A 26388-nucleotide genomic window follows, 5' to 3' on the forward strand; every position below is an offset into this window, starting at 1 on the left:
GTCATAAACCATCTTTGAATCCGCTCACCGTTTCCACGCCGACAACCAAAGAACGTTTGGGCACGAGGACGAAGGCTGACCGAATTCCCAACATGCAGTGGATGTAGTTCCAGACGGCCCTCTTCAACTCGGGCCCGAGCGGCGATGTCACGGCGGTGACGCTTCGAAAGCGCTCGTCCAGGAGGTGGCCGATGTCGGAGTACAAGCGGTTGGCCAGCGAGAAGCCGTGGTCCTCCCACGAGTAGTCCTGACGACACACAAACACACACAGACACAAAAAAAAAAAGTCACAACCCCCCATCGATCCAAATTGCGGGCTTCCACTCACGTTAAGCCTCACCTGAACTCGAAATACTTGGAAGTGGTCTTCGTCCCTGCGGGCGAAATCCTGGTAATCAAAATCGGGGTCTGTGACAAAGCGCGACGGGTCCGCGAGGCACATCATTTCGTCGTCTTCTTCAACATCTGAAAAAAACAAAAGAAAATAACAGTGAACCGCTGCAAGAAAAATAGACACCTCTCACAGAGGTCTATCTGGAATCGCATCAAGGCGGCACATATCGCATATCCAACTTTGAACAATAAAACAGCAGGCAATGTAACCCTTTCTTGCAGAAATAATGAGCATCTACATCAGGATTTTTTTAATCAACTGTTATTAGTCTTTAGGCACATTAATATTAATTAGTATCAGAGAAAACAAGATTTGCGGAGCTGTCCACTCTAGTAACCGCTGTCCCTGAATGGGCTGATCAGCGTCTGGGGGGAAAATTAATACAAAATAATTCTATACACATAAATGAACAGGAAATGTCACGCCGTCCCGTATTCCAACCTGGAGGAGTGGCCTGGAACATTAAATGTAAATTAATATTGAGGATCAGCAATTCAGAAAATGGATGCATATTATATTACAAATGTGATTTGTTTTCGAAATACAGGACTGAGTTTTGATTGTTTCTTTTGAGACCTGCAAAATGAATGTTCTCAAAATTACATTAGAGTAAAGCTCTTCTTTTTAATTTATGTTTTTTTTTCATCAATTTCTGTCAGAAATGTTGCCTCCTATTTAGATTGACATTGTCATGATTTGGTTTGGGACCAACAGGTGGCACTGTAGGGCTCCCCCTGCAGTTGCACACCTGTTGGTCATTATGTAATTGTTAGTTGTATAAAAGGACTCCTCCCCAAACACTCAGGGTCGGGTCATTGTTGCTCTTGGCTACTGTCATGTTTGTTCGTTGCTTTTTGTTTGTTTGCTTGCAACTGTCATGTTTGTTTCTGTCATGGTTCTGTTCCTGTTAGTTTTTTGCCACAGTCATGGTTTTGTTTTGCTACTTTGGATTAGTTTTGGTTGTTCGCACTTTGTTTTGGATTCAGTTTTCTCTGTTTTATTAAATATAATTCGTCAAGTTCACCCTGCTCCTCCCTCCTGTCTGCTTTTTGGGGTCCACCACCACCTCGCAAACGTGACAGACATCTATATTTGTGCAAAAATGTGTCGACTACTTTGCTTCTGTTTACATTTGATAATTGTGAAAAGCAGCACGACTCGATGCATTTCTCATTTGATAGGGGTCTGTTTTATGTCAGTGCAAAATAAAGTGAGAAAAGGTCACGCATTGCATTTTTTTTTTTGTAGAATAACTGAAATATATTGTTGTATATCGTAATTGGGGGCGGCCCAGTGGTCGACTGGTTAGTTTGATTCCGGCTCCGGCCTTCCTGTGTGGGATTTGCATGTTCTCCCATGCCTGTGTGGGTTTTCTCCGGGTACTCCGGTTTCCTGTCACATTCCAAAAACATGCATGGCAGGTTGATTGGGCACTCAAAATTGACCCTCGGTGTGAGTGTGAGCACGGATGGTTGTTCATCTTTGTGTGCCCTGCGATTGGCTGGCAACCAGTTCAGGGTGTCCCCCGCCTACTGCCCGAAGACGGCTGGGATAGGCTCCAGCACACCCCGCGACCATTGGGAGGGTAAGCAGATCAGAAAAGGGCTGGATGGAAGGATATATCGTAATCGGGACTCAAAATGGCTAATATCGTAATAGAAGTTTTTTTCCAAATCTCCCAGCACCAATTATTGATTGTTTTACGTGCCAATGAACGTCACGTGAGTGAAGGGAGAGCAGTTTGTGTTGTTTACCGGCTTGCTGGAGTGTCTGGGCGTGCAGCATCCGCTCCTCCTGGGCTCTGTGGATCCTCTCTTTCAGACACAACACGTCACTACTCGAGTCCACAGACTGACAAAACAAAAACAAAAACAAAAGGACAATGTGAGCGGTGACTGATTCGCATGCTGCAAAAACACAGGCACAAATCATCATCTGCTCATTGGAAGTAAATTTGTGTCCGTTTCGCTTGGATTTACCAGGTCATCTCAACAGATTAAAATACAGTCAAAAGGTTCCGTGATTTCAGTCGATCAATTCCAAAGCTCATTATATTGATTGGCTACATGGAGAGCAAATTTCTATACCTGATTTCACTATTACTTCGGTTATGCATAACTATGAAAGCCACAATTGTTAGCCATCAAGTAAGTGTGAACTTCTGCAATTCGTAGAAGAGCTTTTTTTCTTTTACCCATCTTCGCGTCATTTGCTCGGCGGTGTTGTCAAGACACAGAGGCCCGTTGGGGTTGCCGTTTGCGGCGTCAAAGGCGCATAAGGTGGGCGGAGTGCCGTTGGGGGACTTGCTCGGAGGCGTCGGGTGGCCCGAATCGGCGTTGGAGCCAAATACGAAGCTGCACAGCGAGTGGCAGTGGGCCAGAATCACCACAGCCTGAACTAGCTCGGCCAGAGACCAGCACGACTCGCCGCACTTCAGCAGCGTCTGCGGGAACACAAGTCGGGTGTGGTGGTGGGTGGCCAGCTCATGCGTGCACACATACCGATAATCGGGACAAACTGGAGGATTATTTGTATTACTCTCCAGTGTTGCGTGTATTAGGAGGGACTTTTCATCCCTTTACATTTAACCTTTTAATACCTCTTAATGAAACCTTTGAAATGTTGGACAACTTAACAGGGGTCACCAACGTCTGTGGAAACCGAGAGCCACTCCTTGGCTGATGATTAGTGAGAATGACTAGCAGTTTGACACACACTTCTGAAATAACAAATCTTAATTGACACTGGTCAAAAGCAAATTTTAATCAGAGATGGCTTTATGTGATTTTTGAAACCGATTTCAAAAACTTTTTTCAGCACATCAGGTGATTACGATATACAATTTTTTTTTGTTTTGTTTTGTTTTTTAGTCTGACCTGTAAAAGCTTGTGCAATCTAGATTTGACCATGCATTGTAATTTACAGCTATGAAGTTTCAGAAAAAAAATTCCACCTGCTGCTGATAGTAACCTGTAATTTGAAATTATTCCAAATTACTAGATTACTTATTATGATGATGATGATGATGATCATTATTATTATTATTATTGGGAAGGAGATCGACTTTGGCTTACTTGCAGTGGAAGGACAAAACAAAAGGTGATGCGAATGTGCCGTTAAGCTGGTTTGCCAATTGACCCTCAGGGGAGGAAGAACCAGGAAGTCAAATTTGGGCTTTAATCGTCTGGGCTTTCAAGTTATGCGCAGAGCACATTGGAGAGAAACGTTGCGATAGGTTTTATCCAGTACAATACTCTTCAGAGCATTTTTTTTCTTGTGAAAATACACCCCCAAAACTTTTTTGGATTTGAGATACAAAATAAAACCATTCAAAAACAATCGCTGAAAAAAATCAGCGACAGCAACAATGAAGCTCACCCTTGCGTAAAGGTGAACGTGCTTTTTTTCCCCTTTTTCTCCTCCTACCTTGATGTGTGAGCAGGCGGCAAGCCAGGGCTGGTGAGCCAGCACTTTGTTGATGTGGTCGAGCAGGCGCAGACGCGGGGGCGCCGCCTCCAAGCCTTGCAGCCACAGGGGGTCACCGCCCAGCCTCAGGAACTGAGCCGAGTGCAGGTAGACCAGATAGTTGCAGTGGTGGCGCGCCGCCGCCTGGGAAAAGCAAGAAAAGCTCAAACGTGTTAACTTCAAATTGTCCAAATCAATTTCAGACATTCTCCAGTAAATATTCTCCGCTTTCTATAGTCTTCCATTAAGGCTAACTGATTAGCTTTGTGTTTTGTTTTTTTTCCAAAGTAGGACATTTGTAAATATCGTCTTGTATTTGGAAAACAATCAACTACTTTGCCTGTTTTGTAATATATTCCAGACGGAACCAAGGAATCATAACCAAAGTCTGTCATTTATGTTTGTGCATTTTTTGCAGCATCAATTGGAAATAATGTCCGGTTTCTGGATAAAGGGATGGGAAGTTGCCTATTTATATTTTTGAAAAACGTTATGATGTTATGAGAATCAAGTTGTACTGTTTCAAGAAGAGAACAAAGACGTATTTTGTCTGGATAAAAATTAGCATCTTACAGGGATGAATCCCCCCCCCCCCCCCGAAATAAAGTCATGATTTGATGTTAAAGTCAAAGTTTAACAAGGGAAGAAAGTCATAAGTGAATTTCAATACAACCTATTCTTGTGGATTTTTATTTTTTGCTTTGAAAAAGTTGCAAAACAAATTGTTGTGTTAGGGTAGTGAACTCAAGTGACTTGAAAAGAAGCTGCAGTTGGGCAGATAGTAACCTATTCTTTGGAAAGGAGGCTTCAAGACATTTTTTGCCACACCTAGGTAAAGTTTAACTGTCAAACAAATTAAAAAAATAACACAATTACACATGGTGTATCTAAACAACCGCAGAACTTAGTAAAGTCCATTTAGCTCAATGCTAACAAGCAAGGCAAAAACACAGGCGCACGGTTTGCATGTATGTCGTGGTGCATGAAGCAACGAATATTTCAACATGAACACAAATACGGCATCAACACATGTAGACAGACAACATTGATACTGGCATATATTCTTCATCCCTTCTGAAGAACAACTAAGATGACTGTGGCTTGCTGGGGACTGACCGGCTCTGTACTTTATATCCGTATGGCTGTGCTATACTGCCCCCTGTGGCCAAGATGCACACACCAGAAGGAGTAGCGTGTATAATTCTTTCCGATGTATTTAATGATGGCATTACTGTTTGTTTTTATCAAGAACAATGTTATGGAGTGCTATTTTGTTGATTTAAAAACCCTTCACAAACAGTTTCTTCATTATTTGCTGGAAAATCCACACCATTATTTTTCAAAGGAAAATATTCTAAAACAGGAAAAACAGGCCGTTGACGCACCATGATGGCGATGTAATGGCGACAGGGCAGTGGCAGAGGTCCGTCCATGTGCAAGATGTAGTGCTGCGCTCGCAAGAAGCTCTCTAGGTACTGCGGGTGCGAAGCCATCTGCTGCGACACGGCGTCCACGCTGCCGCGGCCTAGCGCCGACTTCATCAGCACCAGCGAGGCGCGCTCCTTTTCCTTGCTCACCATCGCCTGATCAAACAAAACAACAGGGGAGCAAAATTACTCGACAGTTTGTGCTGAAGTACAAGTACACACTAGATATTAAATTATCAGAGTGTGTCTCCCGTAGTTGGAGGCATTCAAAAAAATAAAAGCCTCCTAGAATACAACAAAATTTATTTTTGATACTCAAGTAAAAGTTAAATGTACAGTAATTTGAAGTGTAACAAAGGCAGCACTAAAAAAAACGGTGATATGGCAGGCGTTATCTGTGAAGGGGTTTTTTTTCACTTTTGTGACTTGGGCAATGCATTTTCTCATCATGACTGTCTCGGAGGGAAAACGATGAGGACATTTGTGATGTCATTTCCCAATTCAAGTGTGTCTGAGGGGAAGCCGAGCCACAGCTGAGGCTGGCAAAAGTCTCGCTTTACGTGAAAGCGAAACTTCAAGCCGCCTTTCATGGGAACACATATGGCAGAATGAATCATGAATCATTTCCTTCCTCATACGTCTAAATCACTGTATTGTGTATCCAGAGAGGAACCAATACTTGTGATGATTATTTGGTGAATCCCTGCTCGATCGCAGATTTTTTTCAAGTTTTTTATTATTATTTAAGCGGGTGTGTGTGTGTGTGTTGTTTCTTTTGTTTTTTTGTTTTTTTTACAATATACAGGAAAGTTTGAATTTACAGTTGCAGGCATTCAGTGTAGTACCACCTTGTGCCACAACATGCCAGGCAGCAATGAGCTCGACTGAAGGAGATGTCGCAAACGCTTCCCTTTTTGAGCGCCGTTGATGAGAAATATCGTCAATGAGAATCACAACGACTAGCGTCGGCAACTGACGTCAACTATTTTCTTTATGGGAATGGGCGGAGAAAAGTCTTGGCCCACTCTGGTTTGATCATTAAGTTGGAAAAGTTAACACACACACACACACACACATTAAAAACTAAGGCCAGCAGATAGCAGCATTGGGTCTCCTTGGATGAGATCGCCATGTATCAAAACAATATGGACGCTCTGTGGAAATCCGACCGTTACAAGCAGCTTGTGATTGATCAAAGTGTTTGACGTGTGAAATCTACAAAAATGAGGAAAGATGATGGAGATTATTTAAATTCATGCTGAGAAGCGTGACTTAATGTACAAACATACACACGCACATGATGCGCACGCACACAGCAAGTACTATAACTAAATACTTAAGTGTGTCAAATATAAAATTGTTACTCTGGTGATTCATTGATCATTTACAGTAATCCCTCGTTTATCGCGGTTAAAAACCACCCGCGATAAACGAAAATCCGCGAAATAGCGTCCAATTAACATAAACAGGTAAAATATATATATATATTTTTTTTTAAAGGCCGCAAACGGTCCGCGAGAAGCTGCAAAACAACAGCGAGTCACATAGAGCAACATATGCAGTACTGCACTCCATGTATATGTAAAAAAATATATATATACTGTACCTGTATATATATATATATTTTTTAATATGTTTGAAAAAGTCCACGATGCACTGAACCCACGATAAACGAACCGCGAAGTAGCGAGGGATCACTGTATTATTTTGCCATCAAAAACACATTTTCTTGGCTGATGTTGGAGCAGGTAAGCACCTATACCTTTTTTTTTTTTTTTTACATAAATGCCTTTGAAATCTCTCAGCCTTTTTCATGTCCAGACAGACACATAAAGATGCTTCCTATCTATTGGCTGAAAACAAACAAGATGCCGACAACAGCACTCTTGAGAAGGACAGACACACACCTTTATTGTACACTCGCATGCGCAAAAAAAAAAAAGGAAAAAAATAAGCACCCGCATGAAAAGGAGAGGAAAAAACACGATGCATGTGGGCAGATAACGCTAAAAGGAATAAATCATCATTTCGGAGACGGTGGGAGCTATTACAAAGCACATTTTTGTTCAGTGCAGTAAGCAGCGAGATGGAGGAGGGCATGACTACCAAGGCGTTTGTGCACATAATGCGACAGCAACTATAGTAAACACAAACAGCGCAAACCACAGCACAGCTACGGCTGCAACCAACAGTTGTTTTTCAGAATTTGTTGGTTAATTATCTTTTTGATTTCATGACGTGAATTTCATAGTGCACTAGTAGGCTTAAAGAGCCATGCATAGCACCATAAAATAAGAAGAACTCGCTGTAATGATTCCGCAATCTGATAGAGCTTCACGGATTTTGCCGGATTGGCGTATGTTGTGAGGAAAAACAATTTGCAGAAAAAAGATCAAGGGCATGAACTGACAGTCGAAAACGAAGGAAAGAACAGCGAGCTTGTTTTGTTTATTGATCGGGGAGCTTCTTCCTGTTCCCACGCGGGAATGGTGAAAAACATCATTGGGAGTCAAAGGAGACAAAGACGAGGAGTATGACAGGCGTGATGAACGCACAAAAGAAAGCAAACAAGATGGCTTCTCGGCGCGTACATGTGACATCTTGAGTCGTGTGTGTGTTTTTGTGAGTCACAGATACAGGACATTCAATCCGCATGCCAATTGCGTCCAAATCACGCGGTGGGCCGGGCATAAATTCATCCGGAAACACATGGGCTGCTTTTGGCCATGCAACCTGAACTGAGGTTGGCGGTGGTGGCGCAAAACCAGCCAAATAGGCCACAGGACGGAAACAAAGAGGAGGAGGAGAAGTAGAAGTAGAAGAAGGAAAGAAGGGGCAAGAAAGAAGAAGATGGAAGGAAGAAGGCTGTAGAGAAGAGGAAAGAAGCAGGAGGAGAAGACAAAAAAATGTGATCCAGGGTGAAGAAAAAAAAAACAAAACTTTCAAGTATGACTGATTGAAGCCTCGAAACATGAATTTCATTCATTAAAAAGAAAAAAAAGTGGATTTGGCCTTTTCATGAAGCCACTGAAGCATTTATTCAGTCTCCTTGAAAATTATGAGCACGAGTACTCTCTATTGTCCTCACTACTGCAAGGCAATTCAATGCATTATTTCTTACCGGTGCCATTTTTCTTTTTCATGATAAGCGCCACTTCTGTCCTACTAGTGCACAGCTACAGTTCATGTTCCTAAACTGTGCCTGTTGTCGTCATCTGAATGCCTAAAGTACTACGAGTGACATCAAATTCTTCTAGCTATCATCTCATGCGTCAAGAGTAGTGCTAGTAGCAAACAGATGTCAACCAGAGCAGTTTTGCGGAGTTGTTAGAACTACAACGATGTCTTTGTTTCTAGTATGCAGAAACGCGGTACAGTACTGGAAAATGTTTTTACTAGTTAGACTCACTCATTCGACTTGTTCGATGATGAATTGCTTTACTAGAGAGGACAAGGAGTACTAGTACATTGACCTCGATCTGGATATCAAGGATATTCAATTTATGAAAAGCTTTATGAGCATCAATCCCACATCGTGACAAGTGCCAACATAAAATTAAACGAGTTAACATCTAGCTGGCAGCATGTTGATTTCACCTCGGGCAGTTTTGCCTCACTAGTGGCATGTAGTTGTCCTACTGATTGGATGAATTGTTATTCTTTACCACGAGGACAAAGAGCACACTAGTCTATGGACCTTCAGCTGGATATCAAGGATTTCGGATATACGTTTGAGCATTAATTCCATATCTTTGGAAAGGACTACTTGAGCCTCGTAGTGTTACTAGTGTAGCAAAGCAATTTACTGGAAAGGTTTGTGTATTAGTGGGCAAACAGTACTGTAGCACTAGCAGCGGAAAAACAAATGGAGCAAGACAACTTGGGCACTGAATTGTCTTTCTAGTGACAAAGAGCATGCCAGTGCATAGATCTTACACTAGGTATCAAGGATGTTGAAAAAAATGGTCAAATGCTTCCCCTGGAAGAAGAACAGGACCCGTGGGAAGGGGCAAGACAAACAAATCTCTATGCTACAAGGTAATGAAGAAAAAAAACTGCAAATGAGGGATTGAACCTTGTAAATGTGGATTTCACTCGTTTAAAAAACGTGGATTTGGCATTCTTTACTTTAGATTCGCCTTCTGTGCTCGAAAAACGTGGACATTTGATGGGAACGAGTGGCCTTGCTCCTGCAAATCCTTCAATGCCCTCACATTCCTCCTGCCTGTTTTGCTCCATTTCATCTGCGGCAAACACGTCTCTCCTCTTTTTTTGGACTACTTGAGACAGCGCCCCCGTGTCGGTTGCAAAGCAAACAGCAGCGGCACAGGAGAAAAACAAGTTTGATTGGCAGTCCTTGTTGAGCTGCAAAAACAACGTAAAACAAGTGGTGCAGGGCAACACAATCGATTTGGATAAAAAATGCTAAACTGTAGATATTTTGCTGTGGCTGCCGACTGCACTGCACGTCTTCACTTGACACTTTTCGCCTCAAATCTTCTCGCACTGACGTCAACTCCCACCTTCTGTGAAGCTTGTATACTTCATCCATTTCAACACACAATCAAACTCAAAGGTGTCTTTTGTCACACAAATGTCAATTTACCGACAAACTATAATAAATAAATCAAATGCAAACTAAGTGTATACAATTAAGTCACATAAACACGACATGTATTAATAAGAGTGACGAGAATGTGGCTTTATACTGTAAAGGAACCACTCGCTAAATTGTTTGATGGATATTCAAAAACTATGTGGCTTTATATGTATAAATAATTCCTCACCGATAGAAATGTTTAATTAGGTTAATGATAGATGTACTGTATATATTTGTTTCCTCAGTATGTTACGTTAAAGTTACCAGGCCAAAATTTCCGAAAGCGAGTTAACAACATTTCGGTTAAGTAGACGCCGGTGCAATAAAATGAAATGAAATTTGATATAAAATGTAAGAGAATGTTTTTAAAGCCTCGGAACAAAATGAATGAATTTCTGCTATGGTGTTTAGCCGTTAGGCGCTCCCGTAACTTAGCCACCTTCACTTACCTGTTTCTGGACTCTCTGGCACTGGCTTCTGAGAGGATACTCCATTTTATTCGTGCAGATGATCATTTTCCAGCCCAGTGTGCAAATTACATGGACGCGGCGATGTCTTATGGGTCCCCCGCCGGGTGCTGCTTGTAACAAAAGGCGGAGGAGGACCGGAGGAGTTGAAAAGCGGAGGCCGTGTACGGTGTTCTGCTGCCCCGGCAGACAAGTGACGACGGAGCTTGGCGAAAGCTGCCAACGTGAGAACTGACAGCTACAGTAACAGTGTGGCCAATCACAGCTAAGGAGGGGAGGGAATGATGGCGGAGCTGGAGACGGGGTAGCCAATCAGGATGAAGGAAGGGCGGGCGATCTGCCGTTTGCGTTGTCACCTTGGCCAATCACAGCGAATGGGGACCGATCGAGATTTGAGTTTTTGATAATGTTTTATTCATTTGTTTTGTTTTTTTCTATCCTTGGTAATTTTGCTTGCTTTTCTATTATGTGTGTCTTTAATGAATTGTCGTCTGTTTTTTTTAAATATTCGCTAGAAATAATAAGACAAAGAGGCGGAAGAACAGCGGCTCTGGCAACAGAGTGGCCAATCACAGAAAGAAGGGGCGGGCGAGCTGGCGATTCGATGTCAACGTGACCAATCACAGTTAAGTAGGGGAGGGTTTGACAGATGGAGGGCGGAAGATAAGGTCCTAAAATGCCAACTGCAAAAAAGTGTACAAAGGAACCAGAGCATAACAACATGACCTCTACTTGGGACACCAAGCTTGTTATTAAAAACAAACAAACAAAAATAATAATTAATAGAGAAACGAGACTTTTGTTTCTTATTGTTTGTTTTGGACACACATCATTATCAGTATTGCGTGATAATTCAAGAATAAAGCAAGAAAATTTGAGACTGTGCACATTAAAACTCGTAGTTATTTTAAATATGACATTCTCACAACAATCCACAACATGATACATGCACGTTTGTCTCCGTTTGTCTTGATGAGACAAACATGGATGCATGTGAACAACTAAGTCTTTGATTGGATTGGTTAAGCTGCCTTTTTGCCACGGAAGGGCTTTTAAACGCTCACACGTGCATTTAAATATTGCCATGAAACAAAATCTGTGGATCTGTAATATAAAACTCCCTGTATTATGAATTCGTGACTAGGGCAAAGGAATGAGTGAATGATTCAGGAATCATTGAGTCATTCCTAACTTTTTTGTCGTGATGTTGGGATTTGGAGGGGACTTTTTAGTTAACTCGATGAAGTCTCTATATTAGTGATGAGGGAGTAGAGCGTATACTGTGTTTGCTGTGCGGTAATGAAAATATAAGCACGTTTGTTTTGTCCAACTCTCTGTTTGTTTATTGGCAATGCAAAGTGGCAAAAGAAGCCCAATGGAAGGGGGGCGGGGGGATTGCAGTCACACATGACAGTGAGAGAGCAAGAAAGAGTGAGTGTCCACCTTTATTAAATTACTTGCGGCTTTGCACAAACATCATGTGGATCCTATTGAAGAGGCTGGCAGAACCGGTCTGAACAAGCAGATAGCTAAAAATCCGTTCGGAACCGTCTGCGTGGCGGATTCAAATGCTTAATTCTATTATCCGCCGTGCTGAATTGAGAGAGTTGGAAATAGCTCAATGAAAGTAACAAGTAGGGGAAATTAGAGCATTTTCGCCTCCTTGTGAACAAGATCAGCAAAAGCCCGATTATCAGAGGTCTCTAAAAGACGATGCAGAGCGATTAGCGTGTGGTGTGGAGTCTGTTCAGTGGTGTATTTTTCCCAACTGAAGTAGCCCCCGAAAACAGGCAGGGCTGAACTATTGTAAATGTTAAACCAGTTCCATATTTACAACAGCATATGTACCAACAATCAGGTCAAATTAGCATCATGCTTGAGATCAACTTCAGCAAAGGCCCGGTGGGGATTGGGATTTATCCTAAAGATTATCGTGCGTGATTATCCTGTGGTGTGGCGTGTGCTCGGTAATTTTTTTCCTCCCAGATCTGCTCAGAAAAACGGTCGGGCTTGACAATTGTGTAAGCATGTTCAATATTGGGCGTGCATCCTCTCCTTCTCATCAAAGTGAACACAGGCCAAAATGTCGGATGTTTCTAAATTCTAAATGAACTATCCGGAGTGATTATCCTGCAGCATGGGGTGCGTTAAGACTGGTTTATTTTTATTTTTTGCTGTTTGAGACTGACTATCGGCAAAGTTAAACCTGTTCAGTTTTTACAATCGTGTGGGGTTTCTCATATTTAAAATTTTGCTTAAGATCCACATATTCCGATAAGCAAGGCAAATTTGAACCCTTTCATGCCCTTGCAATTTGATTATCCTGAGTGATTATCCCCTGGGGTGTGTTAAGTGTCACTTTTCCACTCAGAAGGCAGTCGGGCCGCCAATTGTAAATGGTAAACATGTTTCATATTTGAAATTACAAATCATGTATGGTCATGAAAGAGATTTGCGATGATCAATGAAGTTACCGTTGTGTGTGCGGTGTGCTGTGTCAAAAGAGGACATATACAGTATGCCAATTTTTTTTCCTTTTCACATGTGGAATCTTCCACATTTTAAAGTACATTTGAGATGTTGAAAACTGTTGTGCGAATGGAGCTATTTCTTTGCATTTTGTTTTCTCAAAGAGAACTCACATTTCCTGTTGTATTATGGTTTTTATTTTATTAAAAGCTGTTTAAATACATACTTGTCCCAAGCAATAATCTTGGATGATGAAATTCCTTACAGTAGTTGGAAAGGTTAGGTCAATCCTGTGTTTATTGGCAACCAACAGGTGTGAACTTCGAGCTAATAGAATTGTGTATGCGTCTGTGTGTGAAAGTGTGTGTGCGTAACCTTGACTTGGCGATCAGGATACAGTGTAAATAGTGTACAACCTGCCTGTGTGTTGCACATTTGTCCCATTAGGTTCATCACAACAGCATATTTATTGTGCTTGCAGGTTGTAATCCCGTTTTCATGAAACTAAAATATAAATGCTGTGGACTTGCCCAGAATTGTGGATCTTTACGTTGACTACTTTTTTTTCATAATATAAACTGTACAGCCAAAATTTGGAGTTGCACGCCCTCTATGTAGTACAACACTGTACCACAACATGCCGGGCAGCACTGAGCTAAACTGGAAGAGATGAAGCCTAATTAAGAGCAAAAAGAAGAGGCAGAGAAGGTCCCCTACCAAGCTGCACTAATAGTCGAAAATTCATGCTCGTGAGTATTGCTGTATGCCCTGTTTGTATGTGTTGTATGTTTAGTAACAGTTGTTTTAAGGTTTATAATGACAGCAATATTGATGCTAACTTATGTTAGCCTGTCTGTGGCATTTCACACTATTAGCATTAACCTAGGAGATGTTGGTTACAGTGATATGTTTTTTGGATGATCATTTTGGTGTTTAAACAATGTTTAATTTTCCTTGGTCGCATGTGTTGCAGATACGTGTTATACCGTAGTAGCAGGTGTTTGGAGGTTTATGATGACAGTAACATGCTAATTTCTGTTAGACCATCTATGGATTTTCCCATTATATTCGTGTTATGCTAGCAAACTCGTTAGACAACACGATATGGGTAATGTTTAATTGTCTTTGATGTTATGTATCAGTTTGACAGTAAATTTCAACTGGAAGCAAACATGCCTCACCTTTTTGTTTCCTCAAAGTGATGTTATACAATAGTCTCGCATTTTTTTGGTTGGAGGAGAGTAAGAACAGATTCTAACCAATACTATAAAAATTGTGTTTTGAAAAGCCGAAATGTTTAAAGGGCTTGGGATGGTAAAATTTTTTTTTTTTTTTTTAATTATGATGGACCTTGATATCGGGGATTTTTTAACAAGGGTTGACTGCATATGGATTTTTACATGCTGACAAGGTAAAGAAAGTGAGAACTGAACATGATGCTCCACTGGCTTTATTGGAGGGATGCCCACAAAGCCTACAAGCCTATGATGACTTTGATAGCGTGCACTACGGCCGACATACACATGATGGAGTACCAGATTTATTTAAAAATAAAAACAAAAAACGAGTTTATCACTCCTGAGTACACATAATTCAACTTCATGTTGTTAAAAAGAGACATACTGCATATTATTTTAGTCACAATTAATTAAAAACACTTCACATGTGTACTCATAATATATCTGTGGCATGTTTTTTGTCAAAATAGCAAAGGAACAACTTCACCAAGCAATTGAGTATGCTGCGCTTATCACAACGTAACACCGGCAGCTAAGGCTCATGTATGCATCGATCAAAACTCAATGCAGCTCTGCTAACCTTTTGACTTTGACGTGATACGAAGGCGCGCGTTGGGGATATGACTGTTTTTGCATTCTAACATTTCAAACAATGCAACCCTGCTGTCACTTGATCTTCACTCAGCCTAGCTGATCATGTCATGGGTGGTTATTAGGTGACATTTGGGTGGGGATGAATGGCAGAGAGCAAACCCTTTGTGGGGGGAAAAAAAGTTCATTTTCCATAATAAATCCTGTTTCACTGGAGTCCAAGCGCTTTGTCCATAAAGTTTGCAAACTTTTTTGGCTGACCCGGCACAAAAGGCTGAAGGAGAGAAAGATTCATGTTCCTCAGTGTTTCGGTCAGTGTTCTGAGAGAGGAGAACAAACAAGGGTGGGCTCTCACTAAATTTCATAATTTACATATTGTCGTGGAGGGGTTCTCAAACTCGGGGTCCGCAAAATGATTTGTCATAAATAATTATGCAGACGGGGTGAAGGAATGCTGGAACTAATGCAGGATAGGTGAAAAAAAAAAATTAAATCAATCAAATCGATCCACAATAACAAAACCCACTTCCAATGAAGGAAGGATGTTGTGTTAAACATTAGTGACTTCAATGACTAGCAAATCACGCTCAACGTATCTTCAATTAAATAGATGACAAAGACAATATATTCAATGTTCAAACGGATAAACTTTGTTTTTAGCAAATATTAACTTTGAATTTTATGGCTGCAACACATTTCAAGAATACTGGGACAGGGTTATGTTTACCACTGTGTTAAATGCCCTTTTGCTTTGTAGGTGGAATTCTTTCCCATTCTTGTTTGAACTAATTGCTCTTGATTTGTTTTGATGAATTCAGAAGTCAAACTTACCATGTTAACATGATTACAGTATGTATCTTTCTTAGCGCATTGAATCCATCGCAACTGGACTGCTCTGGGTGCTTTGGAAGACGTTTGGCCTCTCATTCGAGAAAGCTTCATGAGTTCATGCGGCACGGCTTCTTTGGGACTGGCCAGCCTGAGTTGGCGTGGTAAACCTGACCTATTTATGCTCCAAGTTGGAGGCAGACCCCACCAACCTGAATGGTATCATTCTTGCAAAATGACTGTCATTAAGATGCCTTGCAGAGGGGCCTCTGTGAATCAACAAGTCCAGGTGGAGTCGAGCTCCCTCTGCGGTCAAAGGGGACTGTGTTTTCGTTTTTTGGTCATGGATGGAAGGTGAAACGTCTTCAGAGATATCCAGAGCAGTCCTGGTGCAATCGATTCAATTTCCTGAAAACTGACTATGGATGAGTAAGAATATCCACCAGCATGTGATAATGCATCATGTTAAACTTCAAATTTATCATGTTATAAAGAGATATGGAACTTTTTTTTCTCAGCATTAGTGCTTCCATTTTTCTGTTAATGTCCCTCAATGTAAAAAAGTTTAGAACTCCCTGATTTATGCTTACACGTGGTGTTTAATTCGCAGCAATGTGTGCTTGGAATTGTTTTTTTTTTCCTGGACCCAAAGAAGTTTGAGAACCCCTACCCAGGTCTATGTTACATACGGGCAAGTGCAGTAGAGCAAATGTGAGTCCGTGTGCAGCTGTCTGGCCAGTTCCAGCTGGTGGTTGTCCATCAGCTTGTCATTGACCACCACCAGCAGGGCTTTGCCGGCACCCAATGCCTCCAAGCAGCTTCCGGCCCCTGAGAGAAACAAGATCTGCATTCTTCAGCGCGTCCGCGGGCCCAACAGCAAATTCCCGTTTTCACTTCACATCTTTTAATGGACTGTGATCGTAAAAAATAAAAATAAAAAAAATACAGGAGAAAGCATGGACATGTGGATTACTGGGCATGTCTGAAAAGTTGGAAATGGAGCCTGAGGGAGTCGTTTTCCAAGTTGGTGCCCTTCTTGGAAGAATTGATGGGAATAAACTGTGAAGTGAGAGTGCCTCATGTTGCCAGCCGTTTTAGAGCATTTCTGACCTTTCAAGGGGCACAGAATCTTGTTTTCTGCGACAATGTAAGGACCGACTGTACCAAAACAAAGAGTAGACACTTGTCATTCACCCTCAAAAGTTTGTTTTTAGTATTTTCCATTTTTCAGCAAGCAGCAGAAGAACATGGGTTGGCTTCACCAAAAACAGCTCACCTATTATATATCAATATTTCTTGCTTTTGTGACATCTCAAAAACATGTCATGAAAACAAGACTGAAAAATAAATAATTGATTTTCAAATATACAACGAAGAAACAGTCCGCGAGTGGCATTGACTCATTCGACATTCACTCCTTGGGTCATGTTTTCTCACGGTCACCACAGAAAATTTAAACTACCCAAGGCGATACGTACGTTGTTTATAACATACTGTACACACACACACACACACACACACACACACACACACACACACACACACACACACACACACACACACACACACACACACACACACACACACACACACACACACACACACACACACACTCTGTTGGAGTGTCAGGTGCCTAAACTTGCCCACCTTATGACATTTTGGCATTTCTGTCTCATATAATTGACATGACAAGATTTGTACTTGCCCGCATGGCTGATGATGAGGTCTGCTTGTTCCATGTCCTTGGCTATGGAGTCCTTGAAGCGAAAAACCTCCAAGGTGACATGCGGAAAGTTCTGTGGATCTGGGAGAACCGATCCTCTTCCCACTTGGAGAATCAAATGCTCATAGCCGCGGTACTTTAATGCCTGGTTTCAAAAAAAGAACCACTGGTTTATTCAATTGGGATAAAAAGTACAATATATTTGCATCATTCATTTATTCGCCAAAGCCATGTCTAATACAAAACTACAGTTTTGGCATCATCTTGTGGCATCTATAGGCAATTGCTGTGTACTTTGTGCTATTTGTGGCAAGGCTTCTGTGTATCTAATTGCATTGTTCTGGATGACGTTAGTGACCAAAAGCCAGGATCTGTCCCTTTCTACTCCTGGGTTTGTCCAAATAGGCTCTTTACTTTTTTCACTCGTAGTCAGAAGGTTAAAAAAAAAGCTGTTCCATGGAGGAATGTAAACTGGGGAACATTAACAATGACACAACAAATTTACCATTCACAATTAATGGGGAATATATTGTCTTGTGGCAGCTTCTGGCATTCTTTGTCTAACTTGAAAAAATATATAAACAAGGTGCATTTTTAGTTGGTATAATTTGCTAATTTTTCATTTTTATGTTGTTTTTTTTTATCATGCAGAGCCTGTTGTCAGTTCAGTCCTGCTTAATAACAGTCAGAAATTAGCTGTGTCCACTAGTGACTTACTTCAAGGGAAACAGTTTTGTATGCAGTTTCTCTTTTATTGTACCAAATTATCAAAACAGGTAATGCATTTAAATAAATGACGGGGGGCAATTTCACGGTAGTACCAAGTGCTTAAAAAATTACTTGAGTGGAATCAGTACTTCATTTTAACAGAGTATTTTCGACACAAGTATCTGTACTTCTCGTTAAGTACAGAGTACAAGTACTTATCATACTTGATTAGTGGTGTAAATGCAAATACGTCAGTATTAATGGCTCTTATGCCTACAGGCGCCAACTTGAAATCACCTTTAGAGCCTCGGCGGACGTGATTTCCTCGATGAGGTCGTCAAAGCTTGTAGTGCCAACGGTAACAAACACAGTCTTCATCGCGGCTCACGCGAATTTGGTCGTTCCGACGCGTTTTTTTCCGCCTTTTGGCTCAAACTGATTCACCGAAGCAGAAGTCATCACTGCGTACATCTGACCACTTCCGGATTCATTGGTGACGTCTACCCTTAATTTAAAATGTGCTGCCTCCAATGGTTGGAGGCTAAACTGCAACGTTTTGAAAATGAAGCGGACGCCAATTTCAGTGCTGAAGAGTAAAAAAAATTCCACTCGTGCCAATTTCGCCCAACAAGTATTTAATTACATCTTAATAGTCAGCTACTGTTTTGCACGAGTAACACCACTAGGCCCAATAAGTAGGATTTCGCATAGCCTCCTTCACGGATATAGAAAAAAAATGCTCAGACGGTTTCGAATAATTTGCTATCCATTCGGTTGTGTCACACACAAGTAGGCACACAAAGATGCAAATTAAATGCCTTACAAGCCGTTGGAGCATTTATTCGCTAATCCTTCCCCCCAGGTCCGGTACGTATACTGTACCGGTACTAATTAATGTGCTGTGTCCTGACAAGTACTGTAATGCAATTCAGCACAGGAGTAGAACTAGATTACACTAGTATAAAGACTATTTTGATAGTAATATTGTTCCCGCTAGGCTTTCGACATTCAAGATTTTGGAGCCGGTCACCGAAAAATAAAAGAACTTGTGGATCTGATCAAATACTTCATTAATCATTTGTGAAATTGACATCAAAACCAATAAAATGCTAAATATTTGCTCATCTAATTTTGACTACTAATGGTTCTCTTGGCTTACTAGAAAATAATTAACCTTGTAAACGACTGAGATGCACACGTAACACTACTTGGCCCAACCAGAAGGATGTCACGTACTAGTCTTGGCCCAACCAGGATGTCACGTACTAGTAGCCTCACACTCCGAATTCTAGTTAACATCTGGCTCTCCACCAGTACAGTAGTTCTCTAAGCACACAGATGTCAACAGGTTCAGTTTTGTATCACTAATAAAATATAGTTATCCTACTTGCAATACAAAATTGTCCTGCTCGTGATGATAGTGTACTCGCATACTGACCTGATATTCAATATCCTTTATACGGATACTAGTGACATACTGAGTAGTCAAGACTTTTACTATCGCTGCATAGGTTTACACTAAGTTTTATTTGTTGATTACTCTACTAGCAGTAGTGAGGAACGTTACTTGTAAGGTATAGTCATTTCTACTCGTGCGCCGAGTTGTCTTATTTATAAGGACAAACACCGTGGGAAGGTGTGAGCCCAGATCGAACCCAGAACCTTGAATGTGAGGTTGATGTGCCAAACAAGAGGTCAACACAATGCTGTTTTGCGTTGGCGAATATTTTCACTGCCGATGTTAGTGTGACAATGAGCTGCAGAAAAAAAGAGGATGTCTGCTAGCGAAAGAAGAACAAGACACCATGATGCACCAGAAATTATTTTAAGGCTCTGTTAAATTCTCATCTTAATATAAAACCAAAACAAACAAAAAATACCCCACAATATATACCTTTGTAGCCGGATGTCACCAAAGCAGAAAACTAGTATAAAATTAACTGTTTAAAACTGGCTACTCACATTGTTAGTTTTTAATAAATATGATACTATTTAAAAAAAAAAAAAAAAAAAAGCCATGTTAATAAATCCGCTTAACACACAGCTGGAGTTACTGAACGACAACAAATGGCCAAGTTGAAATGAAAAAGAAAAAAAGTCAAAATGTGCATGTGGAAGCGCATGCTCGCTTTGGTCCTTGCACAATCCTTCCCCCGCCGCCAAGACGTCAGGAGAAAAGCGCACGAAGACAGGCGTCCATGTGATCCATGCGCTCGTGTATCTGAGGCTGCGTAGAATTAGTTCAAAACATAGCTCGTTTTAGCAACTCAAAAGGATTGCATTAAACATTTTCAATTTTGAGCATGTGGATTTGAAGTTTTAACGATGGACTTTACTGGAAAAAGAAAAAGAGGAGTCAGTTCAATACAGTTGAACACCCTGCCAGTCAACATTTCCTCAAACTAAAAAAATAAAAATAAAATGATAGAGGAAGCGCAACTTAAGTGTGCATGCTTAAAATTCAAAAATGTCAGAAGATGAAATACTTCAAACTCCCAAAAAATTGTGATGTATGGAAAGCCATTTTGAGCAATTTTTTTAATGTCCTCGATATCCAGTTTATGCACCATGTATGAGTTCACAAATCTCACTAATGACTGTGTTACACTTGTAAACAATACTAGGCCCAATGAAAGGCAGTAGTTGTTCTACTAGCGCACCAAATAGTCATCCTGTGGACAACGAGTATACTAGTAGTAATTGGACCATAAGGAAATCAACTAGATGCAAAAACGGTTTTACTGAATGCCATTTAATCAATATCCTTGAAGTCCATCTGTAGGTCCACGTACTACTGCACTTTTTCTTCACTAGTTAAGACCAGTTTGGTACGACTAGTAGGAAAACTACATGTAAGCCGTGAGGCAAAATTGCACATCAGTTGACAAATGAAACCAGTGGTCACATATTTTACAAGTTAACATCGAGTGCTTTACTACTAGTACCAGTAGTTGGCAGACGAAAACTAGTGCAGTTTTGCTTCACTACTAACTTGTAGTTGTCCTGCGGTACTCATCCTACCTAGCTAAAATTCTACCAGTTAACATGTAGCGCCTCACTAAGTGAACAAGTTGTGTGCAGATGTTGACTAGTGCAGTTTTTCTTCGCGACTAACTTGTAGTTGTCCTACTAGTATACCAAAAATATCATACTAATCAGCAGGAATTTCAAACAGGGGTAGAAACAATCATTACAAACACACAATTGTTCTACTAGTGCGCCCTAGCCGTGTGCCGAATTGTCTTACTTGCGAAGATGAAGCGTGTACTAGTATGAAGAGTGTACTCGTAAGGACCTTGAGCTGGATGTCAATGAGATCGAACAAACACTCAAGGATCCTTACGGCCCAGCTTGTACTAGTAAGCCCTTTGTCCTGACTAGTAGGATGATTCATGGACATTTTGGTGTTATGAGTGGGGTCCAGAAGCCTACTAGTGGGTGAGGCGTGCCTATTAGTCAGGTTGAGTAGTACAACAAGATCAGCATAAAAGTCTTCTACTCGAATAAGAGCACTCGCGCACTGAATTGTCTTGCTAGTGTTGACAGAGAGTGTACTAGTACACATACTTTAAGCTGGATGTCAAGGATATTTGATAAATGCCCAATGGCTTCCCATAGTGATACAAGTCTGAATAATAAGAAAGTATAGAACGGTGATTAGGGCAGCTTGAAAAAGGAGCTGCAATCTCACAAACACTCTTGTTGTTTATTACACTTTGCGGCGGAGGGGCTGGTATGATTTCTCACTAAAAGGAAGGAGGGGAAGGGGATTGGGGTGGCGAAATTCAAGAGTAGTTGACTCTGTGTCAAGTCTCTCAGTGTCCCTTTCAAGGCTTTTCAAGTGGCGGCACAAAACCAAATGCCCCACTGACAGTCGGGATATCAAAAATAGGAGCGACATCTCAGCTGCCAGACGTACGTCTGTTAAGACGTACGCAAGCCTTCAAAGTTAGCAGTGCGGTCATGTTGTGCAGTCGGGGGAACCCCTCGCCCCCTTGCTCCTGATTCAAGCAAACACTGCATCTGGAAAGAAACACAACGCCACTTTAGTACAAACGGTTGCTTGCGAAAGCCACCATTTAGCAAGACCATCAAAATCACACACCAATACAAATTTAAATGTAATACGAAACAGAGCCTAATTTGCACTATCGCACAGAGACAGGTGATGTCACCCCCCTGCACCCCTGATATCAGGACATCAATTAGCTGTCTGATAATTATCATGTATCCCTTTTTCTAACTCTTTACTCAGAAAAAGAGAATACCGCAAATATAAAGGGATCCTGATCAGTTTCTGGTTTGGTCTGTAACATGTCAGAAAATCGGGGGAAAATGTTAAGCATTGCTTTCCAAAGTAAAAACAGGTAAACATCAAGCTAATCAGGGTACTTTCATTGAGGACTACAGAAATCTTAATCAAAGTAGTTGCTGATTCACATATTTTTAATAAAACGTGAACATAATGGATTCACATATTTCTCTTCCTAGAAGGCACACTTTTTTTTTCCATAGTTTGACCAGTCACGCGACTTATATTCAGATACAGGTACGAGAGAAGAGTAGCGGTCTAAGTGCTAATGTGGTTTATGTTAAATCGGCCAACGCTACAATTTGAAAATTCGCAGGGGATGATTACAGTCACACTGTGACACAGAGGCTGAAATTTGATCGGACGTTAACAAAAAACTACAACATCCACATATATGTAATTGGATGCAGTGCAGCCAAAAGAAATGCTACCAAATGATGAGTATAAACTGTTGGGAATAAATTAATACAATTTCCTGTTAAAAAAAAGTGTGTTTTAGTTTCAGAACACAGATGGCTGGCGCTGTGCAACAATGACATGCTAACTTCCTGTTTTGGAACATATATTCTTATTCAGGATGTGGCATTTTCCTCTTTGTACGATCTGCCTCGCTCTGTCGCTCGAACTGTCGAGCGGCAATGTTTATGGCTCGTCCCCGTCATACATCCATCTTAAATGTCACTGCCCACTCATCCTTCACACTACATCTCTCATTTCAATTTTTGTTAATCTGTTAAAATAATAATAATAATCAAGGGGATTTTTTTTTTTTTTTAAAGACACGGTGAACCAACACACATTCGCATTTTGACCAAACCCACGTTCAGTAAGTATTGCTTTGACGCCATCGCGCCATCTTATGGTACCAACGAACCATGTCCAAGTGAGAGGAAAGCAAATAATAGTCTCGTCAAATAATTTATACACTAAAGTTTATTGTTCACAGTTACCCAAAAATTAAGGACGCACCAATATTGACACTGTATGTACTGTACTTGTACTTATAAAAATGCTCCAGTACCATGACATCGATATAACTTTCACAGACTGACATCTCTCTTGCGGTCGGGTGAAATAAGAGCCACGCGGAGATACTTTTATGTAAATACAAGTGGTGGGTTGTTCCAGGTGACCCACAGTACGGTCCAGACCTCAGTCTTCGATACATTTTTCATCCTTGTTTTGTGGCAAAAAAAAAAAAAAAAAAAAAAAAAAAAACTTTTCTCTGTCATTCAAAACTTTTTTTTATTTTGCTTGTTAGCAAAAAAACTGCATTTTGTAGATTGACTAATGCAGCATCCAGTGTGGGACAAATAAAGGATATCTTATCTGATCCATACCTCTTGTTCACTGTACCACACAGGCGGTGCAGCACTGCTCCTGCTTCTCAGGCAGCGTGGAATAGTTCATCTGACGCACAATCTCGGCGAACAGCTCATCCACCATGGTCTTGCTCTTAGCCGAGGTCTCAATGAAGGGGCAGCCCCACTCCTGAGCCAGGGCGCGGCCGTCCGAGCCCGCCACCTCACGCTCTGACTCCAGGTCCACCTTGTTGCCCACAAGAATCAGTGGCACCTTCTCGAAGCGTTTCACTCGCACAATTTGGTCTCGCATTGGTCGGATGTCCTCAAGGTGTAGAAAGAAATACATTTTGAATTGGGGACATTTTGTATGATACAAATGACAAAATGCAGCAGAAAGGAAGAACAAGCAGGACCATATTTGTGCAGAAAGCAGCACAAAACGGTGATTGACTGTCTCAACACACACAGACACACACTAGTCTGTGACATTTTGCCTTATATGCTAGCATTAACCTAGCAAAGTTCCATCAAATTATTTGCTTGAACATTTTTTTTGCTTCAAAATACATGGACCCTCACCATCCGCAGAGGTGGGACGCTAAGTGATGCAGAATTATTATTTCCCATTAAATATTCTTTTTCGAATCTGGAAAGAAATAACTTGAATAAGCAGGCTACTGGGTCAAACAGAAACATGAACAAGGGTGGGTTCGTGTGCCAGTTTTATAGTTAACTTAAGCCAGCAGTGGCAAACAAAGATGAAGAATGCACACTTGGTTTCTTATTTGGACTACCGTGCGTGCTGTCATCTTTTTGTTACATTAAAATGATGGTACACGCTGGTCTCCCAGTAGGAGTTAAATACAGGAGCTAAGGATTAAAAAAGTGTTTAAAAAGATGAAATCACATTAATGAGCCTGAATGTGCTTAGGGGTTGTGGGAAAGGTAAAACTATTTGGAATATTTTTTCCACATATGGTCATTTTATCCAAAAATGTATCCTTTGCAATTTACTGAGTCGCTGCACAGTCAAATACAAAATGGTTGCATCCAAAAACAGTAACACAATAATGTATTCTATTTGTTGGGGGACTTTGAGCATAATTAGTATATTACAGTTAGGACTGTGACTGGCGATGCTTTTTACGTGACAAAGTCTACTTCTAAATGTTTGATGGTCTCTCTTTCTCGCTGGTTTTCACCCATCACTTATGGGCCTGCATCGTATTCTGCGCGATAAAAGGGGTTTCACTTTGTCTGACTCAAAATGAAGCTGCACAGTGTACAAATCATTTTTTTCTTACCTGGAAAGACTGTTGGTTAACCAGGCTGTAGACCAGGATGAATCCCTGTCCGTTCTTAATGTAAAGGTCCCGCATGGAGGCGAATTGCTCGGTGCCTGCCGTGTCCAGGATCTCCAGCACGGAAGGCGACGAGTCCACCTCGATCTCCTTCCTGTAAAAGTCCTCGATGGTGGGGTCGTACTTCTCGATGAATGTCCCGGTGACGAACTGGACGGTCAGCGCCGACTTACCGACGCCGCCGCTACCCAGCACTACCACTTTGTACTCCTTCATTGATGGTCGACGGACGCGAAGCTAACTTGGAGCGGCTAACGGATTAGCTTCGAGGCGCCCCGAAACATTTACGGGCCTTTTCTATTATCCAAAACCAGGCCGAGACAACCATATAAAACGCTGTCTACTTGCGGATATAATCAATGCGACATAATTGCCAGTAGCCCAGGTTGAAAAACTCGGCGGGTAAAAGGGGGGAAAGTTGCTGTCCACTCCGCCTGTTAGCTAGCTCGGCGATGGCTAAACCTTCGAGGTCCCATGCCCGAGCTCATCGAGGGTCCGACCCGGTTACAAAGAGGCACTGTCGGGGAACGTGTCGTCGGGTGACGCACGCCCTGTACCGCATTCTATTTCGCCGTCACCATTCGTACACAAATAGCGCGTTGACGGCGCTGCTCCTGGCCTGGCGGGTCCGACTGTCCGGCGGCCGAGGCCTGCTTGTGTTTCCGAGGCTACCGTCTACCTTTGAGGACTCCGTGAGTGCTCCAGACGCGCTGCCAGGCGATTTGGCAGCGACGGGTTAACTCCGGGAAGCTGTCGAGGATCAAACCGGGTTAGGATATACGGAGACCCATGCATCCTTCCATCGCGCTCATTCTCACGAGGTCGGCGAGCGAGCTGGAGCCTATCCCGGCTGACTCTGGGCCGGATGCGTCGTACACTCTGGAATGGTCGGCAGCCAATCAGGGCGCATCAATCATTTCCACACAAGAGCAACACCCCGACTTTAGTGCAGGGGTCACCAACCTGTTCGTTGGCAGAGTGCCACGACGCAGCACTCGTATCGCACGCGACTATTTCCAGGATCAACAAACTGATCATATATAGCCACAATGACGGAGAAATAATTCCACACAGCCCGTCTCTCTGACAGTGCATTAGAACTTAATTACAAAGCAACAAGGAATCAACGGAACAGTATTATGCAACAACCTATGGAAGTGCGCAGCTGCCGATGTGGAGTAAAAATATTTTTAGACTGGCGAAACGTTCAAACGGGTGGCAAACACGCTCAAAAGAACTCGCAATTACGTTGAAACGTATTTAAATGTGTTAACCGTATTTATCTCGGTCAAACCTATTCGCAACGCTTCAACCTATCTGCCAGTCAAAACATTTTCACTCCACATTGGCATATCCACGCTTCCGTATGCAACACAATAGCAACACACTAACTAATTGCAGGAGCGTAGCCACAACGTTTTTAGTGGGGTGGCCAGGGTGACAACATCTTACAATGTGATGGCCACATGTACATGTGCGTGCTGATTTTCATGCTTGTAAC

At 41.7% G+C, this 26388-nt stretch overlaps 3 protein-coding genes across 6 annotated transcripts in view; all 3 read right to left on the reverse strand.

Moving 5' to 3' along the window:
* sesn4 (sestrin 4) overlaps positions 1 to 10553 on the reverse strand; it is a 28478-nt gene extending 17925 nt beyond the window's left edge. For both annotated transcript variants that reach the window (XR_015098938.1, XM_086101340.1), the window contains exons 1-7: positions 10336 to 10553; positions 5245 to 5442; positions 3821 to 4003; positions 2589 to 2837; positions 2149 to 2245; positions 341 to 465; positions 81 to 247 (exon numbers count right to left, since the gene is read on the reverse strand). Coding sequence is in view for 1 of the 2 variants with exons in the window: in XM_086101340.1 (XP_085957466.1) it covers positions 81 to 247; positions 341 to 465; positions 2149 to 2245; positions 2589 to 2837; positions 3821 to 4003; positions 5245 to 5442; positions 10336 to 10401 (1085 nt within the window). In the remaining variant the exon portion in view is untranslated. The remainder of the gene's footprint in view (positions 1 to 80; positions 248 to 340; positions 466 to 2148; positions 2246 to 2588; positions 2838 to 3820; positions 4004 to 5244; positions 5443 to 10335) is intronic.
* Positions 10554 to 14256: 3703 nt separating this feature from the next.
* Positions 14257 to 18410, reverse strand: LOC147208881 (UDP-N-acetylglucosamine transferase subunit ALG13). The gene is made up of 4 exons (XM_086101381.1): positions 18208 to 18410; positions 17185 to 17347; positions 16169 to 16307; positions 14257 to 14971 (listed from the first exon to the last, which is right to left on the reverse strand). The coding sequence occupies exons 1-4, from the start codon at positions 18286 to 18288 to the stop codon at positions 14860 to 14862; spliced, it is 495 nt and encodes a 164-aa protein (XP_085957507.1). The 5' UTR covers positions 18289 to 18410; the 3' UTR covers positions 14257 to 14859.
* Positions 18411 to 19719: 1309 nt separating this feature from the next.
* Positions 19720 to 26224, reverse strand: rap2c (RAP2C, member of RAS oncogene family). 3 transcript variants are annotated; one of them, XM_086101363.1, is made up of 5 exons: positions 25851 to 26224; positions 25567 to 25766; positions 24831 to 24981; positions 23563 to 23770; positions 19720 to 21933 (listed from the first exon to the last, which is right to left on the reverse strand). In XM_086101363.1, the coding sequence occupies exons 1-4, from the start codon at positions 25980 to 25982 to the stop codon at positions 23570 to 23572; spliced, it is 684 nt and encodes a 227-aa protein (XP_085957489.1). In that variant the 5' UTR covers positions 25983 to 26224; the 3' UTR covers positions 19720 to 21933; positions 23563 to 23569. The 3 variants fall into 3 exon arrangements, with proteins under 3 accessions (XP_085957489.1, XP_085957480.1, XP_085957496.1); XM_086101354.1 differs by having other exon boundaries at positions 23563 to 23848; positions 25851 to 26211; XM_086101370.1 differs by lacking the exon at positions 25851 to 26224 and having other exon boundaries at positions 23563 to 23848; positions 24831 to 25742.
* Positions 26225 to 26388: the final 164 nt, after the last annotated feature.

Source organism: Hippocampus guttulatus, chromosome 2 (genome assembly GCF_054856545.1).
Source record: "Hippocampus guttulatus isolate MCC_2025c chromosome 2, RoL_Hgut_1.0, whole genome shotgun sequence".
In the NCBI taxonomy this organism is placed as follows: domain Eukaryota; kingdom Metazoa; phylum Chordata; class Actinopteri; order Syngnathiformes; family Syngnathidae; genus Hippocampus; species Hippocampus guttulatus.

What these genes read in the sequence shown, in the direction of transcription:
- LOC147208881 (XM_086101381.1), bottom strand. Translation starts at nt 18,288, where the DNA reads ATGAAGACTGTGTTTGTTACCGTTGGCACTACAAGCTTTGACGACCTC. An exon ending in CGTCCGCCGAGGCTCTAAAG is followed by an intron (nt 17,348 to 18,207) that starts GTGATTTCAAGT and finishes TTTTGAAACCAG; the next exon opens with GCATTAAAGTACCGCGGCTA. An exon ending in TTGCTCTACTGCACTTGCCC is followed by an intron (nt 14,972 to 16,168) that starts GTATGTAACATA and finishes CTCCTCTCTCAG; the next exon opens with AACACTGACCGAAACACTGA.
- rap2c (XM_086101354.1), bottom strand. Translation starts at nt 25,982, where the DNA reads ATGCACTGTCAGAGAGACGGGCTGTGTGGAATTATTTCTCCGTCATTG. An exon ending in GGCACTCTGCCAACGAACAG is followed by an intron (nt 25,767 to 25,850) that starts GTTGGTGACCCC and finishes CGACCATTCCAG; the next exon opens with AGTGTACGACGCATCCGGCC. An exon ending in CACTCACGGAGTCCTCAAAG is followed by an intron (nt 24,982 to 25,566) that starts GTAGACGGTAGC and finishes GGACTTTTACAG; the next exon opens with GAAGGAGATCGAGGTGGACT.